Raw genomic sequence first — 16,343 nt, forward strand, 5'->3', positions numbered from 1 at the left:
AAGTATTGTAATTTGCCATATAAGATAAACGAAGAATTTCGTATGGAGACTGCAAGCATGTTGAAAAATTCGATTTAACCTAAATATAATTGTATAATTTCGATCAAATATGCAAACATCAATAAAACCAGTGTTTTATACAACACTGGCGGTGACTTGTAGCTAAAAATTGTGACGTGCTGGAACATTTCTGAGAACGGCATCAGATTCAGCAACCCCAAATCTACTAGAGAACCATAATTTGATTCTTGAGACACGCAAAAATGTCATTTTTGTTACGCTGTGTCATAAATACCGTAAAACGGGGTAACTTTGATAATGCGGGTAACTTTGATAGTGCGAGACCCACAACACACTAAACGAAATAACAAAGTTTCTGTTACTCAGTTAAGCAAAACGAATGCAAAAGTAAAGAGTATTAGTATGCCACTTTGTGTTAAAGCTATTTTCATTGGAATCAAGTACATTTGAGGATTTATAGGCAAATATTAAAAAATTATTAGATTTTAGCATTTTTGAAACGCTTAAAAACAATCTGTTCTACAACCACTATTTGATGCAGTTTTGAATAGTTGGTCACTTATCTTTGACAGCCTAGTTATCATAGAACTTGAATATGGTCTCAAATCTCTTAGCAAAAAGCATTTTCACAAACTGGGACCATTTTTGTAATGTAAGTCAGAAATTTCCATATAGCGTTAAACGCCTAGAGGTATGTAGCGCCCTATAAATGTTCCATAATGCGTTCAATTTTGTTCGATTTATACTCCATTATCAAAGTTACCCCAAAACAGAAAACCGACTTTCGATTATTTGAAAAATTATATATCTATTAAGAATAAATATTTTGGCAATCTACCAACTGCAGTCGATAGTTAGGATACCAGTACTTGTTTTAAAAATATAAATTATAATTCTTTGAAACAGCATGCATAATTATTCAAGTTTTCTTCGAAAAAACTATCAAAGTTACCCCGTTTTACGGTACTGTTGGAAAACATGAAAGCAGTACAATATTTGAGAATTGTGCTACTTTTCTCCGAATGTCATTTCCCCGAAACTTATTTCCTCGAATGACTTTTTTCACCCGAACGTCATTTCCCCGAATGAGCCGATTCCCCGAAAAGTGATGCAGTTAAAAATTACCAGTAAAGTCTTCAGTACCATGGTAGCAAACTTGAAAGAACGATGAACAATATAGAGATAATAGGTCATTTTCGACTGAACATGTATTGCAAAAATGCCGAGGACGGTAAAATTCGAAAGAGTTGCTTTTTAAATCAAGAAGTAAGACATTTATGAGCGCTGAAACTTATCGGAGAAACGAGGTATTCAGGGAACTGACGTTCGAGGAAACGACATTCGGAGAACCAATATTTGGCGAAAAGTAGCACAACCGTGTTTAAGTACACCTAACTCAAAATCGACCAAAATGTCAATTTCACACTTGTTTGCAATATCAAATTAATGTGGATTTCCTTACTCTTCGACGTTTTAGAACAAAACAATTCAAGAAATATGTACACCGCAGTGATATAACAATATTTTTTCATTTTTATTCATTTCTAGATTTATGAAAAAAGTAACAAACAAAAATAATGTAGAATTCAAGCCAATAGATTATACACTAATTTAAAATTGGAAACCTTTAATTTTGAAATCTTACGATGTGATTTAAAATGTTGCTGTCATCAGTTTCTAATAATTATTAAATGTTTGGTAGTAAATGTTTTAGGCCCTGTGGCCATGCCTCCTTTGGAACCCCCGTAAACACGACCCTGTACATATTATATTATTATGTTATTAGATTAAATTGATTTTTACAACGTGCTTGCAGTTTCCATACAAAATTCTTCGTTCCTCTCATATGACAGAATACAATACTTTTTAAACCATTGAAAATAACTTTTTGTAATTCCGTTGCAAATCAATCAACATTTTCAATTGATAAGATGCACAAAATAATGGCCTGCTTTTGCTGAATGAAATGAATACAATGCTGAAAAGTAGCACTTTTCGGTTCTGTTTGGGATGCGTCAACCAAATATCCTAGCCTGTTCTGCCATAGCATCGGATTCTATATCTGATGTGCGATCCAGATGCAAGACTGGTGATATTGTCCGCGCGATAAAAAGTTAGAATCGGTTTCTCACCGAAGTTGAATGTTTCCCAGAATCTATGCGAGATAACTTCGGAAGTGGTGCATTCGATTCGCACCCGGATGCGTACCAATGCGCCCTACTTCAACCCGGAAGCGCCCTACCCGATTCTGAATTGGAATCGGGTCTTCTAGCAAACGTAGGGGAGCGTATAAGCAGTTCGGCATTTGAACAGTTAGGTGGACAATAATATAGTTTCTAGACAATTTTGTGCGGCGTCTTACCTGGTTTGTCTTCGAATGTAGAATATAGACCAGCAATGAAGGTGTGAAAATTTGTGACAGTCATTCAAGCCTACGTAATTTCCTTATCACAGCCTACGTGATTAAAAAAACAGTAGTCTGTTGCCTCCCATGGATGTCCATGTGGATTCTCTTACAAATTCATTGAAATGATACTTAGGCATTGACCGGTGGATTGCATCATTGTTACTTCCCTAGTTTTATGTTTCATCCTAAGAGTGCATTAAGGAACACCGCAGAATAGTTCAGGACCGACAATCCTCTAGACAAGGGTGCAGTCTTGCTATTTGTTGGCGATTTCATTCCTTTCAACATCACTTTTCAACCATTAATTGGGCCATTACTTAGTCGGGAAAGTAAACTAAGTTAGATTCTTAACTTCTCTTTGTTCAGTGTGCAAGGCTGTTAAGTATCAGACAAAAAAAAATAGAAAATCAATGTATTGGGTGCAAAATATGCTCGCTTACTTTATATTTTTTATGAATAAACTTTTAAGGTTGTTCAAATACATCACTTACCAAGATGAATCCAAATTGTGTAGCTTCTGAGTCCTTCCCACTAACAAAAATTCCTTCCCGTGACAACTATGAAGATGCAGAGGTATACTCGGTCTTTAGACCGAAATGTCACACTAACATTCCTTTCCTACCCACGATGACTGCAAGGACGTGGCAGGCGCCGTTATTGACTTATTAATATTTGGAATGGTCGAAATTTTACTCTGAAGATAGAAAGCTATTCCCGAGCTCCGTCTATTGATTCTATGTGCAATTTCGATCATTCTGGTGAATTACGGGGTAGAAATTTCAAATTATACGGTCATCAATGCTCAAGCTCATACTTATTCCGAAAAGATCTTCAGCTGAACCGAAGTTTCAAAGAAATGAACTTGAAAATTACCTCATGCAGATTATACTCCAATGACTCAATTTATAATATTTTCATCTCTATTCAAAATCTTCCTCTCAAATATAGCCTAATTCTATAATAACCTCTTCAAAGTATACCGACGAGCCTTCAACCATATGTAGACGCTGTATAGTTGCCGCACTTTCCTTCAACCGATTGCCGCTCACCGTATGCGTCTCAAGTTCATAGAAAGCGAAAAACCGGCTCGCAAAACAAATGGTTCTATCCGCGCTTTTCATCGTGCGCATTTTTCACCTTCTCGCATCTTAACGTGGCCTATCGTTTACAACGACGACGTAACGTAACGATCCATTACCGCTGCAACCACAGAGCAGACGACGATCGTCATCACGATTCTTCCTCTCTTGTTTTGTAACATCGCACGCGGTTTGGTACCTATCGGCCATTCATCATGCTAATTTATGAACTAGCATCCATTTCTTTCGCTTGACTCTTATGCCACCTCTGCTGCTAGCTTGTCGGGTCGGGTTGAGACCGGTGGACGGTTTTCAACAAGACGATAATATAAAATAATGACGTGCCATTTAGTTAGATAGATACCCATCTTGAGATTGTCGCACAGCTCATTGTCGTACGACAAGAGAATGTCGCACGACTGCGACGATACGGAGTTTTTCAGTGACACGCGATCCACAAATCGCAAAGCAATAACCCCAGAAAGTATGCAACCCGCAATGGATGCTTTCGATCCACAAGAGGGTGAGTAACGAAATGTTAATCGTTTTCACCACAATCCACTTACCTTCCATCACGTAGACTATACTGCCCACATCGCCCTCCTTGATGATCAGGCTACCGGCACCGTACTGAACAGGATACATGCAGTCCACGATCTCGCGGATCTGCGTCATCTCCAGGTTCTTCATGAAGTCATTGTCGAGGATGGCGGATTTGATGATTTCCCGGGATCTGTACAGGGCGAAATAATAGTGGAAATCATTAGAGAGGCGTTTGATAAAGGTAAGTGTGGAAAGTGAATGGTTTCAGGCAGTAAGTAGCATTCGATCGGGAGTTGACGACGACTGGTTGTTTAGGTTGTTTATTGTCTAAATCGCGATTCTATAACTGTGTCGGTTTAAAAAATTTGCCTTCCAAAACTAAATTTGGCTTTCGTCAGGGTAAAGAAACAAACGATTCTTTAGCGTTGCTTTCACCAGACTAGCCTTTGAGTACAAGGAACAATTGACTTCAGTTTTCTTGCATTGTATGGTGCTTCTCATCCGATTTCTGCAGACCATAGTTTGGTGGGATTCGAACCCCCGATCTTCAGATTGGTCTTGCGTAATAGCTGCGCGTTAACGATTATTTGGAGCCCATCCATTAATTACCACTGCCCGTAATCTTTTAATATGGAAGCAAGAAACAAGGCCGTTCAAGGGTTACCATCTGTATTAGTCAACGCAAACTGTGCAGATGTTCAATTTCGCGACGGTTGAATCGTGGTATACCTTGAACGGAGGTCAACCCTCGATGAATCGCTTATTCGCAAATGCCTTAGCGCACAAATCGGCACATCACTCATTCCTAAACTCTCAACATGCACCATCAGGCCAGCCTAATCATGGAGTCATAAATCAGCCGAGCAACAAATTATAGCCAATTTAGCTATAGTTTCAATTACACCATCAACCGAAAACCGAAACCGTAGGCGATTTCCTGCGCAAATGTCAACGCAACGACGAAGAGACGAGTCTAGGTTCGCGCCTTCAGCAAACGGTTCACATAGGTTACCTACTAATCGCTTGACCTGAAGGACTTTTCTGTAATCGCATGCATGGTAAATGGAATGTGCTCATGCGCCTACAGTGCCGGTGGTGGAGCAGCCAGTCAGTGGTGGAAGATAATCCTGTTAGCCATTAGAGATAGACACAGTGACAGTTTCGGACCGACCTCGATTGAACCATCGCCGCACTATGGGACAGAAACCTACTTTGGCTGGTCAAAAGCTTTTGGCTCTGGAGATGAGTCCTATAGATTTGGTGTCTTCTTTGGGTTAATTAGAGATACAGAGATAGACGCGTCCTGAGAATTGATGCCCGTACAATTCGTAGTTGTTGTGATCGGCTAGAATAATCGAAATTGTGCAGGGAATCAATGGACGGAGCTTGAAAGACGCTTACCATGTTCGGTGAACAATTTCGAGAATTCAAATCATCATAAAGTCAATAACAGCCTCGGCGACGTCCTTACAGTCATCAGAGAAGGGAAGGATTGTTAGAGAGACATCTATTACACTGTTCGACAAAAAAAATTTTTTGGCTGGATCAGGGACGCGGTTATATGGGTCTTGAAGTGCAAGAAAAGTGTAGAAAGAGGCCGTTTTCAAATGATTTGCAGCACCCCTGGATTAGTTTTTGACAAAGTTTGAAAATTTTGCATTTTTCATCAAAAAAAGCGTAATAAACTAAATCTTAATATATTTTCAAATTCAATTATTCAACCATTGAATTAGTCAAATCAATATTTTTTAGCCCTAGATCGCTTCAGGGAAACGTGCACCATTTCAGAAGAATATTGGCATCATTTTTATATATGAATTTGGAATGTTAACGATCATTAAACAAGCATATGAGGATGTGCACCATATAAATACTACTTATTTTTCTATTCCACACATCTGATTCATTATAAAATAATTATTATAGGTTCAAGAAGACGCTTGATTAAAATTTAATTTTTTGCTCCAATTTATAAAGCAATGAGCAATGCAATCCAGTAACATTTGATTTCAATAAGGATACGGATGCGGAAAATTGATGTGTCTGTTATGTTTATATGGGCTGGTTGGTCTAATAAACTCTTGGCAGTAATACAAAATTAGGTTGGACACTGACATGTAAGTGGTCTTACATGAGCTAGTCGGTTTATCAGGTGCCGATGGCGAATTCTGTGAAAAATGTCATAATAATGTTATTTGCGATTTCCAAAGATTTTTAAAGGTCCTCATTAAGAATAGATTACCTATCGTGAGGTCCATTTGTTATCAGAATATCCCTAGAAATTACAGACTAACGTAAAATAGCAACCAATAATTCAGTAATCAACACTTCCACATTTTTTGTGACAACATTTGACAGCAACTCAGGCAGGCATGAGATCTTTTTGATTCAGTTTGCGCACAATACTAATCATTTGTGAAAACTGATTTAGTGGTAACATGCCTACTTCTTACTTGTAAGATGATACAATTTCTGGTTAAACTATTTCCGATTTTTTTGTTGGTTCTACATTTGACATATTTTTCAGCAATTTTAATCAAACTTTCAAAAAAAGGGTAAGTTTCTTGTTCAATGGGATGTTTTCTTCAAATGGGTTTAGTTGTAAGCATATTGGAAACATAAAGAAGTCGACCATTAAGGTTAATTTTAAACTCGTCTCCCATATAAGGACAACCGTGTCCATTTATGAGCCCCCATTCCCATATCCTCGAAACGAGTAAAAATGCTTTTCAATTAAGTGAAGAAAAAATTTATCCATACATTTGTGATAAACAATTTTGCGAAACTTCATGTAATTTCTATTTTTCTTTCTTTAAACAAGAAGACATAGAAAAACAAGTGTTTTACTCATTTTGAATACATCACAATTATTTGTGAAATACATTTCAAATCTCAAAACTGAAAGTTTGATTAAAATTGCCAAAAAACATGTGAAATTTAGAACCGAAAAATAAAAAAATATCGGAAATGGTTTAACCAGAAATTGTTTCGTCTTACAAGTAAGAAGCAGGCATGTTACCACTAAGTCCATTTTCACAATTGATTAGTATTGTGCACAGACTGAATCAAAAAGAGCTCATGCCTGCCTGAGCGGCTTTCGCAAAAAATGTGATAATGATGATTACTAAATTATTACTGCTATTTTATGTTATTCTGTAATTTTCCTAGGGATATTCCGATGAATGTCACGATAAGGAAACAATTATTAATGAGTACCTATCGAAATATTTAGAAATTGCAAATAACAATGTTATCACATTTTTTTACAGACATCGTCTCCTGATAAACCGACTAGCGCATGTAAGACCACTTATATGTCAGTGTCCAACCTATATAAATTTTGTATTTCTGCTGAGAGTTTATTAGACCAACCAGCCCATATATTCACATCACATCACATCACAGACACATCAATTTTCCGTAGTCGTATCCTTGTTGAACTCAAATGTTACTGGTTTGCATTGCTCATTGCTTTATAAAATGGAGAAAAAAAAATCATAATCAAGCGTCTTCTTTAACCTATAATAATTATTATATAATGAACCAGATGTGTGGAATAGAAAAATAAGTAGTATTTATATGGTGCACATCCTCGTATGCTTGTTTAATGATCGTTAACATTCCAAATTCATATATAAAAATGATGCCAATATTCTTCTGAAATGGTGCACGTTTCCCTGAAGCGATCTAGGGCTAAAAAATATTGATTTGACTAATTTAATGGTTGAATAATTGAATTTGAAAATATATTGATATTTTGCTTATTACGCTTTTTTTGATAAAAAATGCAAAATTTTCAAACTTTGTCAAAAACTAATCCAGGGGTGCTGCAAATCATTTGAAAACGGCCTCTTTCTACACTTTTCTTGCACTTCAAGACCCATATAACCGCGTCCCTGATCCAGCCAAAAAAATTTTTTTGTCGAACAGTGTTATTACTAAAGACTGAGTAGGGGAAGGGGTGGTTAAATGAACACCTTAAGGATATCATCAGATTTCTGATAGAAAAAACGAGGGATTCGTATAGTTCTATCGCACAACATCTAAAATAGGGATGTTATCTTATCAACGACACGCTTTTTTGCAGAGTTCTATAATTTTTTTTTTTAAAGTTGAAATCTTAAACTTTTATTTCATAAAAAAAGATTGGAAATCGGTTGAGCTGTTCAAAAGTATTGATTTGTTTTTAAACAAAAAACGGAAATTTTCGTTTATTTTTTCATGTAATAAAACAATTTTTGTGGAATTTTATATTTTTCTCGAAAAGTCAAAATCTGTAGTTTTCATTTCGTCCACCAATTGAAAATTGGCCAAATAAAAATTTGGCAAAATGGCGATTTTTCTGGTCACCCTATTTCGGAAATGGTCACTCCAATCAAAAAATCCAAAAACACATGTATCCTTATTTCGGATAAGGAACAAAATAGCAAATTTGCACGGAATTCGGTGACATACTACATCGGTTTTTCATGGAATGGCTATATATCTATTAAGGATTGTAATCAATTCAAAAAATATAAAGATGCTCACCTCACTGAAAACCCTCAAGACCTCCGAGCTAAAACTTACGTCGGTTCTAATTTTCAAACGTGGTTTTCTAAAACCTTAGTTTTCGTTGACATTTTCACTTCAATTGACCTCCGTATCTACCCGAACACTCCGATTTATGCTCTAAATATAACGTGCGTGAAAAAAATTCATTGAAATTTGTTTTTACTCGGTAAAAGAGAGGGTGTTCATATTACCATCCCTGTTAATTTTGCTACCACTTCCCCTATATTTCATCCTTAGAAACATTTTCTGACAGAAAAGATTCACAAACACAATCTTAATTCATCGTCGTAAGTGATACGATTCATGTAACCTCAATTTAAAAGTCATTTAAAGGTAAATACTGAGCTTAAAATTCGTAGCGATCCATTAAAAGATTTTGTAATTACACATTTCTTGTATTTTCATGTTACAGTTGCGAGTTTTGAGAAATGGAAGTTATTTGTGATATTCGTAATTTTTAAATCCTGAGTTTACCTCTGTTTCTCCATAGTTATCGAAAGAAAAGCTTCTGTTAGTAGTATTCATTGTATTTACAAAAAAAAAAAAGATTAAAGGTATGTGCCCTTCAAGGATTTTCAGGGACCAATACGGTCTCTAATTTGGAGTTTTGTATTCCAAATGACAATCCATGAGGATCCTTTGACCGATATGCCCCTTAGACCTTAGGGTCGGCACCCTTCAGACATGCCTATGTTTATTGGTACTGAAAGCACACACAGAGAGTAGTACTGTATCCACATGTCTGCTTTATCAAATCCTAGCATTAACATATAAAATATACTTGTTTTAATTATGAATCGTGGTTTACGGCCAACCAGCCGAGTGGAAGTTTAACAACTACCGAAAAGCTAAACATTACATATAATTTGCAATTGGATTAGATGGACAAATTGATGTGAAGATTTGCGAAAAAGTTACACGTCTTCTCAGTGAGAATCGAACTCACGACTCCCCGATCTCTAGTTGGGGCGCGTTAACCACTACGCCATGAGAGGACTCATGAACGCAGAAGTTAACCTGAATTCGATTTCAGCTCAATAATCACGTGGTCCTCTTTCGCAAAGTGCACCTCTTTCGGAAGAATTAGATGCCCATCCAAACACAACGCTTTCTATATATATCCAATGCCTAGCCCGAGAGCGCATTGTTTTTTTTTTTTTTAGATATAGGAATAGCACACTACACTAGCCAGCAACTGCGCTGGCTGAGGTTTCTATTGTGTGGGCTTCCAATGGGTCGCGACGTTCTCAAACGACCGGTTACGGAACATGAGTCCGTTGCTCGATAAATACTTGTTTTAATTATGAATCGTGGTTTACGGCCAACCAGCCGAGTGGAAGTTTAACAACTACCGAAAAGCTAAACATTACATATAATTTGCAATTGGATTAGATGGACAAATTGATGTGAAGATTTGCGAAAAAGTTACACGTCTTCTCAGTGAGAATCGAACTCACGACTCCCCGATCTCTAGTTGGGGCGCGTTAACCACTACGCCATGAGAGGACTCATGAACGCAGAAGTTAACCTGAATTCGATTTCAGCTCAATAATCACGTGGTCCTCTTTCGCAAAGTGCACCTCTTTCGGAAGAATTAGATGCCCATCCAAACACAACGCTTTCTATATATATCCAATGCCTAGCCCGAGAGCGCATTGTTTTTTTTTTTTTTTAGATATAGGAATAGCACACTACACTAGCCAGCAACTGCGCTGGCTGAGGTTTCTATTGTGTGGGCTTCCAATGGGTCGCGACGTTCTCAAACGACCGGTTACGGAACATGAGTCCGTTGCTCGATAAATACTTGTTTTAATTATGAATCGTGGTTTACGGCCAACCAGCCGAGTGGAAGTTTAACAACTACCGAAAAGCTAAACATTACATATAATTTGCAATTGGATTAGATGGACAAATTGATGTGAAGATTTGCGAAAAAGTTACACGTCTTCTCAGTGAGAATCGAACTCACGACTCCCCGATCTCTAGTTGGGGCGCGTTAACCACTACGCCATGAGAGGACTCATGAACGCAGAAGTTAACCTGAATTCGATTTCAGCTCAATAATCACGTGGTCCTCTTTCGCAAAGTGCACCTCTTTCGGAAGAATTAGATGCCCATCCAAACACAACGCTTTCTATATATATCCAATGCCTAGCCCGAGAGCGCATTGTTTTTTTTTTTTTTTTTAGATATAGGAATAGCACACTACACTAGCCAGCAACTGCGCTGGCTGAGGTTTCTATTGTGTGGGCTTCCAATGGGTCGCGACGTTCTCAAACGACCGGTTACGGAACATGAGTCCGTTGCTCGATAAATACTTGTTTTAATTATGAATCGTGGTTTACGGCCAACCAGCCGAGTGGAAGTTTAACAACTACCGAAAAGCTAAACATTACATATAATTTGCAATTGGATTAGATGGACAAATTGATGTGAAGATTTGCGAAAAAGTTACACGTCTTCTCAGTGAGAATCGAACTCACGACTCCCCGATCTCTAGTTGGGGCGCGTTAACCACTACGCCATGAGAGGACTCATGAACGCAGAAGTTAACCTGAATTCGATTTCAGCTCAATAATCACGTGGTCCTCTTTCGCAAAGTGCACCTCTTTCGGAAGAATTAGATGCCCATCCAAACACAACGCTTTCTATATATATCCAATGCCTAGCCCGAGAGCGCATTGTTTTTTTTTTTTTTTTAGATATAGGAATAGCACACTACACTAGCCAGCAACTGCGCTGGCTGAGGTTTCTATTGTGTGGGCTTCCAATGGGTCGCGACGTTCTCAAACGACCGGTTACGGAACATGAGTCCGTTGCTCGATAAATACTTGTTTTAATTATGAATCGTGGTTTACGGCCAACCAGCCGAGTGGAAGTTTAACAACTACCGAAAAGCTAAACATTACATATAATTTGCAATTGGATTAGATGGACAAATTGATGTGAAGATTTGCGAAAAAGTTACACGTCTTCTCAGTGAGAATCGAACTCACGACTCCCCGATCTCTAGTTGGGGCGCGTTAACCACTACGCCATGAGAGGACTCATGAACGCAGAAGTTAACCTGAATTCGATTTCAGCTCAATAATCACGTGGTCCTCTTTCGCAAAGTGCACCTCTTTCGGAAGAATTAGATGCCCATCCAAACACAACGCTTTCTATATATAAAATATTCTTGACAAAAATTTTGCAAACATAATTAGCAATAATTTGTAACTGATTAAAAATAACGAATAAAATTCCTCATCATCAAGGTGATAACAACAAATTCTAGTTACACTGAAAACAAAATCTGCTATTGTTTCTATTTTTTCGGATACTTTTTTCTCAAAATAGTTTCTTAGAAGAAGAAGATCTTTTGTTGTATACCCGTGTCCTTTGTTTAGTGCATGTAGTTCTACTCCATTACTATAAACGATATCAGATAGTAACTGAATTGACGCTTTCGTTTCAATGTTGCAAGAAAAAACTAAATTTTGAATTGGATTTCAAAATTAGTTTTTTCTTGCAAGTTCAAAATTTAGTTTTTTCTTGCAACATTGAACCGAAAGGGTCAATTCAGTTACTATCTGATATCGTTTCGTGTAACATAATCGATTCTTATATTTCAAATTTCTTAGCTAAACATGTCTGCTGTTCTTGAAAGATCACAAATTACTCGAATGGAATTCAGTTTCTGCATACAATGTTGATCATTTAATAGCTTTTTATGAAAGCTCACAACATCATTCGTGCATATTGAATTTACGTTTTCATCAGTATCATTCTAGAATTCAATTTTTTTTCAAAATTTATAGAATTTCATCATTGTTGTTTTTTTATGCTCGCACTGATTGAGCACGTTTTGGAATATATTTGGGCCATCTTTGCTATAATGTAAAAATAATGTGTTAGAACATTCAGCTATTATGAAGAATGCTACTCAGATTATTTCATTTAAAAGGCATAGAAACCAATTTGCTCCAGCACATAAATTGTAACAATAATGTTTCCGGCTAATCTCAGGCCCAACATATTTGGGCACCCCGGAAAGGTTAATCAGTTTAGATTTTGGACGGATTTGGTGTAGTAGTTAGAAAACACGCCTTTCATGTCAAGTACCTGGGGCCGTGGCGATTTCTTCAGAAGAGAAGTGAAGTTGTTAGTCCCGAGATGAAAGACAAAACCACATTATTCTGTTGAAAAGAACTATTTCATACAGACAAATATACTCACGCTACCATTATTAGTTGATAAAGGAGCTCTTGCAAATTAATTGACAGGTCCCTATCCAATCATTATTAGTTTGTTAGGAGCTGAATTGCTAAAAGAAATGTTAACCATTATTTCAGAGTCCCTAGGATTCTGGGGCCCGATGCGGACCGGATCCCCCCCCCCAGCTACGTTACTGCTTTCAATATACAATATGTGGAATATGAATTATAGTAAGCCAACACTTGAAGCGACGAACATTTTGTTTTTATTTTTCATTCTTGATTCTTTATCTCATTTGAAATAATCATGAAACAAGCTCACCACATGATAATCCACCGGCGAATATTTAATTTAAATTTAATTTAAATATTCAATCGCTTTAAATTTTGACTCTTTTACTCGAACTATCGAGCTATTGGGGGCAGTAGAATTCAAAAAGGAGCGAAACTTCCAGCATGCTAGCAACTGAAAACAACGACTCAGAATAATTGGAGGAAACACCCAGTGCAATGAATGTTTATGCTCTAATACATCTGAACAACAGTTATTTCCAATCCCAACTATATCCAAGATATTATTATTCAACTTCATATGATTACTTGTAATATTCTGTGTTATGTACTTAGTTATATAGTTTTAAATATGATCGATAGTTGAGATTTTGACAATCGTAGAACGTAGATAACATTGAAAGTGTTTTAAGAGTACAAAATATGTGTATGTGAAAATTATGAAAATTTTTCGATTTTATAGAAATTTTGATTAATAAAAGATAAATTATTTTATGCTAGGCAACAAATGTTTCTTTTGTTTGCCTCTAGTTTTCAAGGAAATGAATTCTACACTGCTCATATTGTTATTTTAGTTACATGCATTCAATAAGATCTTGTAACTCAAATTATTTCATAAAAAATGACACATTTCAGAAAACTTGGAATTTTAGGTCCCAAAGCCATATCTAGGAAGACAAGAATGTTTGCGCTGTCAGTTTTAAATATATGATGTCTTTGGGAAAATTTCTCCATATTTTTTAGACTTTTTTTTCAGTGATGTTAAATAATCTACAGTGGGATTCCGTTTTTGGCATGCTCCATTTTTGGCATGCTCCGATTTTGGCACCCCCCGATTTTGGCAACAAAATGGATCCGATTTTGGCAACATTTTTCAATACCATTAAAATTTGTATTTTTTTGTAAATATTATCGTGTCTGTTGCTTTAGTCATTTGAACAGCATGTCACCTCCACACTGATTACATTCCAGAGCTCCATTTTCGTCGATATTTCCCCAAATCTCACCAACTACTAAGGACTCGCATACGCGCTTATTTATTTCAGAATGGTCATTGGTTATACATTGACAACGTTTCATGAGGCCAATAATCTCCACCAGTATTTCAACTAAAGACTCTTTTCTTAGGCATTCATATTGAGTGTCCAGCCCACTTGAGTCTGCCAGTAGGTGATACAATAAAAAACACTTTTCTTCAGATTTGGAACAGCTTGTTTGAACAAAGCACCAGCACCGACATAAGAGCATAATCTATGACTCACACAGAGTTACAATCATAAATCTTGTCTCATCTTTTTGGCTCACTGTCTTTATAATTATAGATTTACAAACATAGCGCATGTAAAAACACACCGCAATAATATATACAAATATGTACAGCAAAATGTCGTGCATCATAACTTTTAATAAATTTCATTAAATAACATGACAAATGCGAATACAGTCCAAACTACAATTTATTCTCAATAATATCATTGAAGCGTGCGATAAATACGACTGAGAGTGTTTTAACTATTTGTTTGTGGTATTGGTGTGTATATTGATCTATCTGCGTCAACTATTTAAAACTACGTTTCCTTTTTTCTACAGACTCTTTAAGGTGTTAGATTTGTTCAGAGACGATCCAGAATTCTGTAATCAAGCATACGTATCTTAAAATCATCAAAATGTTCCTTACGAGCTGAGTCTATGAGATTCCTAACTGTACCCTGGAGAATCCTTAAGAGATTCTTGGTTCTTGTGGGACTTTCCAGAAATTTTAACGAATTGATGAGGATATCTGCAGATTCCAAGTGGACACTGAGGGCTTCTTGAGGGATCCTTAGAGTGTATAAATGGTTGGATGTAGAATTATGTCCAAAATCTGGTAATTCCTAATAAACACTAGGGCGTCCTGTAAATTTTAAGCGGGATAATGTGAATTTCTAGTGATTGCTTGGGGGTTTTGAAAAGGTTCCCAGAGGAATTTGAGGTGTGCTAGTGGTAGCCTAATAATAATAAACTTAAAATGTTTTTTCATCGGAGACTTGAGAATTTTCAGCAATATCGCAGCGGAATTCCAAGATATTAACTCCTAGCAAAATCCTTAGCAAGATCCTGAGAACTCTATGCAAGATCCTGCGGATGCTTGGCAAGATGCTTCAGAGCTCAAGCATTTTTCTGAATATTTCTTATGAGAACCTGAAGATTCCTATAAGGTTCTTGAGGTTTCAAACAGAATCCTGTCAATTTCAGTTCATTCCATAAGGTAGGTGTAAAACATATATCAAGCTCAATGAAAAATTATTAAATTAATACTAAATTCTACAGATTTACAAGTCACATTTATGCATCATCTCATCTTTATGTTTGCCTTTTTGATTGCAGTCAACCGTTCATTATAAAATGCTTTACTTTATAAAACACATAACATTGAAATAGCAATTCTAAACTTACCGAATTTTTCAAATTTTACGCTTAAGTCCAAAAGTTTAACTGATTTTAAATGTTCATTCAATTAAAAAAAAAGCTAATGCCGTTTTGCAATACCCAGCGCTTTTGATTCGTAAATACGTCTTTACAAGAAAACAAAAATATTTTTTTTTGCAATTCCGCATTATATGAGCCTACTTTTCATGAATAGTATGGATAGCATAACGGCCTACTTTTCCTTACAAAACAAAGAGTGCTGAAAAGTGCTACTTTTCAGCACTCAAAACGGTGCTGAAGAGTAGCACTTTTCAGTACTATTTTGGTGGCAGTAAATTAGTTATCGGTGGCTCTTCATACGCAATTCATCGAATTACTCTATGGTTCTCAATTACTTTGTCTACAAGACAACGATTTTATATCCATTGGATGATACGTATCCGTTGGTGAGCCATATCAACACGGAATCGGTTCGTCCAGTGAACGTAGAGGCGGTTGGTGAGCCAGAAAAGAAAACTGACCGAAACTTTGTGTTCCCACACGGTTTGGGTAGGAAGTTTGACGCATGGTAAATAACTACCTACAACACAAACGAAAACTGCAAGCGGCGTTTTACCTGGTCCGTTCACGAATTAACAATCAAGATCCATTTGAGTTTGAAAGAAGTGAAAAAAAAATGTGACATTCATGTTTATGATCATAGATACTACTGCATCACCGCCTACCTGATTGAAAATACCGAGTCGCTGCTACACATGGCTGTCCATGTGGATTCTCTTTTAAATTTTGATTGTGCTCCAAGAAATAATCCAACTGAAACGACATGTTTCGTAATTGCAAAAA

The 16,343-nt window shown here is 36.6% G+C and overlaps 1 protein-coding gene across 1 annotated transcript in view; it reads right to left on the reverse strand.

Annotated features, from left to right (window-relative positions):
* The window catches only part of LOC5569682 (cGMP-dependent protein kinase, isozyme 2 forms cD4/T1/T3A/T3B), a 360,786-nt gene that overhangs the window by 249,330 nt on the left and 95,113 nt on the right, over window positions 1–16,343 (reverse strand). Inside the window, exon 4 of the mRNA XM_021845098.1 lies at window positions 4,074–4,240. Coding sequence (XP_021700790.1) covers window positions 4,074–4,240 — 167 coding nt within the window. The remainder of the gene's footprint in view (window positions 1–4,073; window positions 4,241–16,343) is intronic.

Source organism: Aedes aegypti, chromosome 2 (assembly GCF_002204515.2).
Source record: "Aedes aegypti strain LVP_AGWG chromosome 2, AaegL5.0 Primary Assembly, whole genome shotgun sequence".
NCBI classification, from domain to species: Eukaryota; Metazoa; Arthropoda; class Insecta; order Diptera; family Culicidae; genus Aedes; species Aedes aegypti.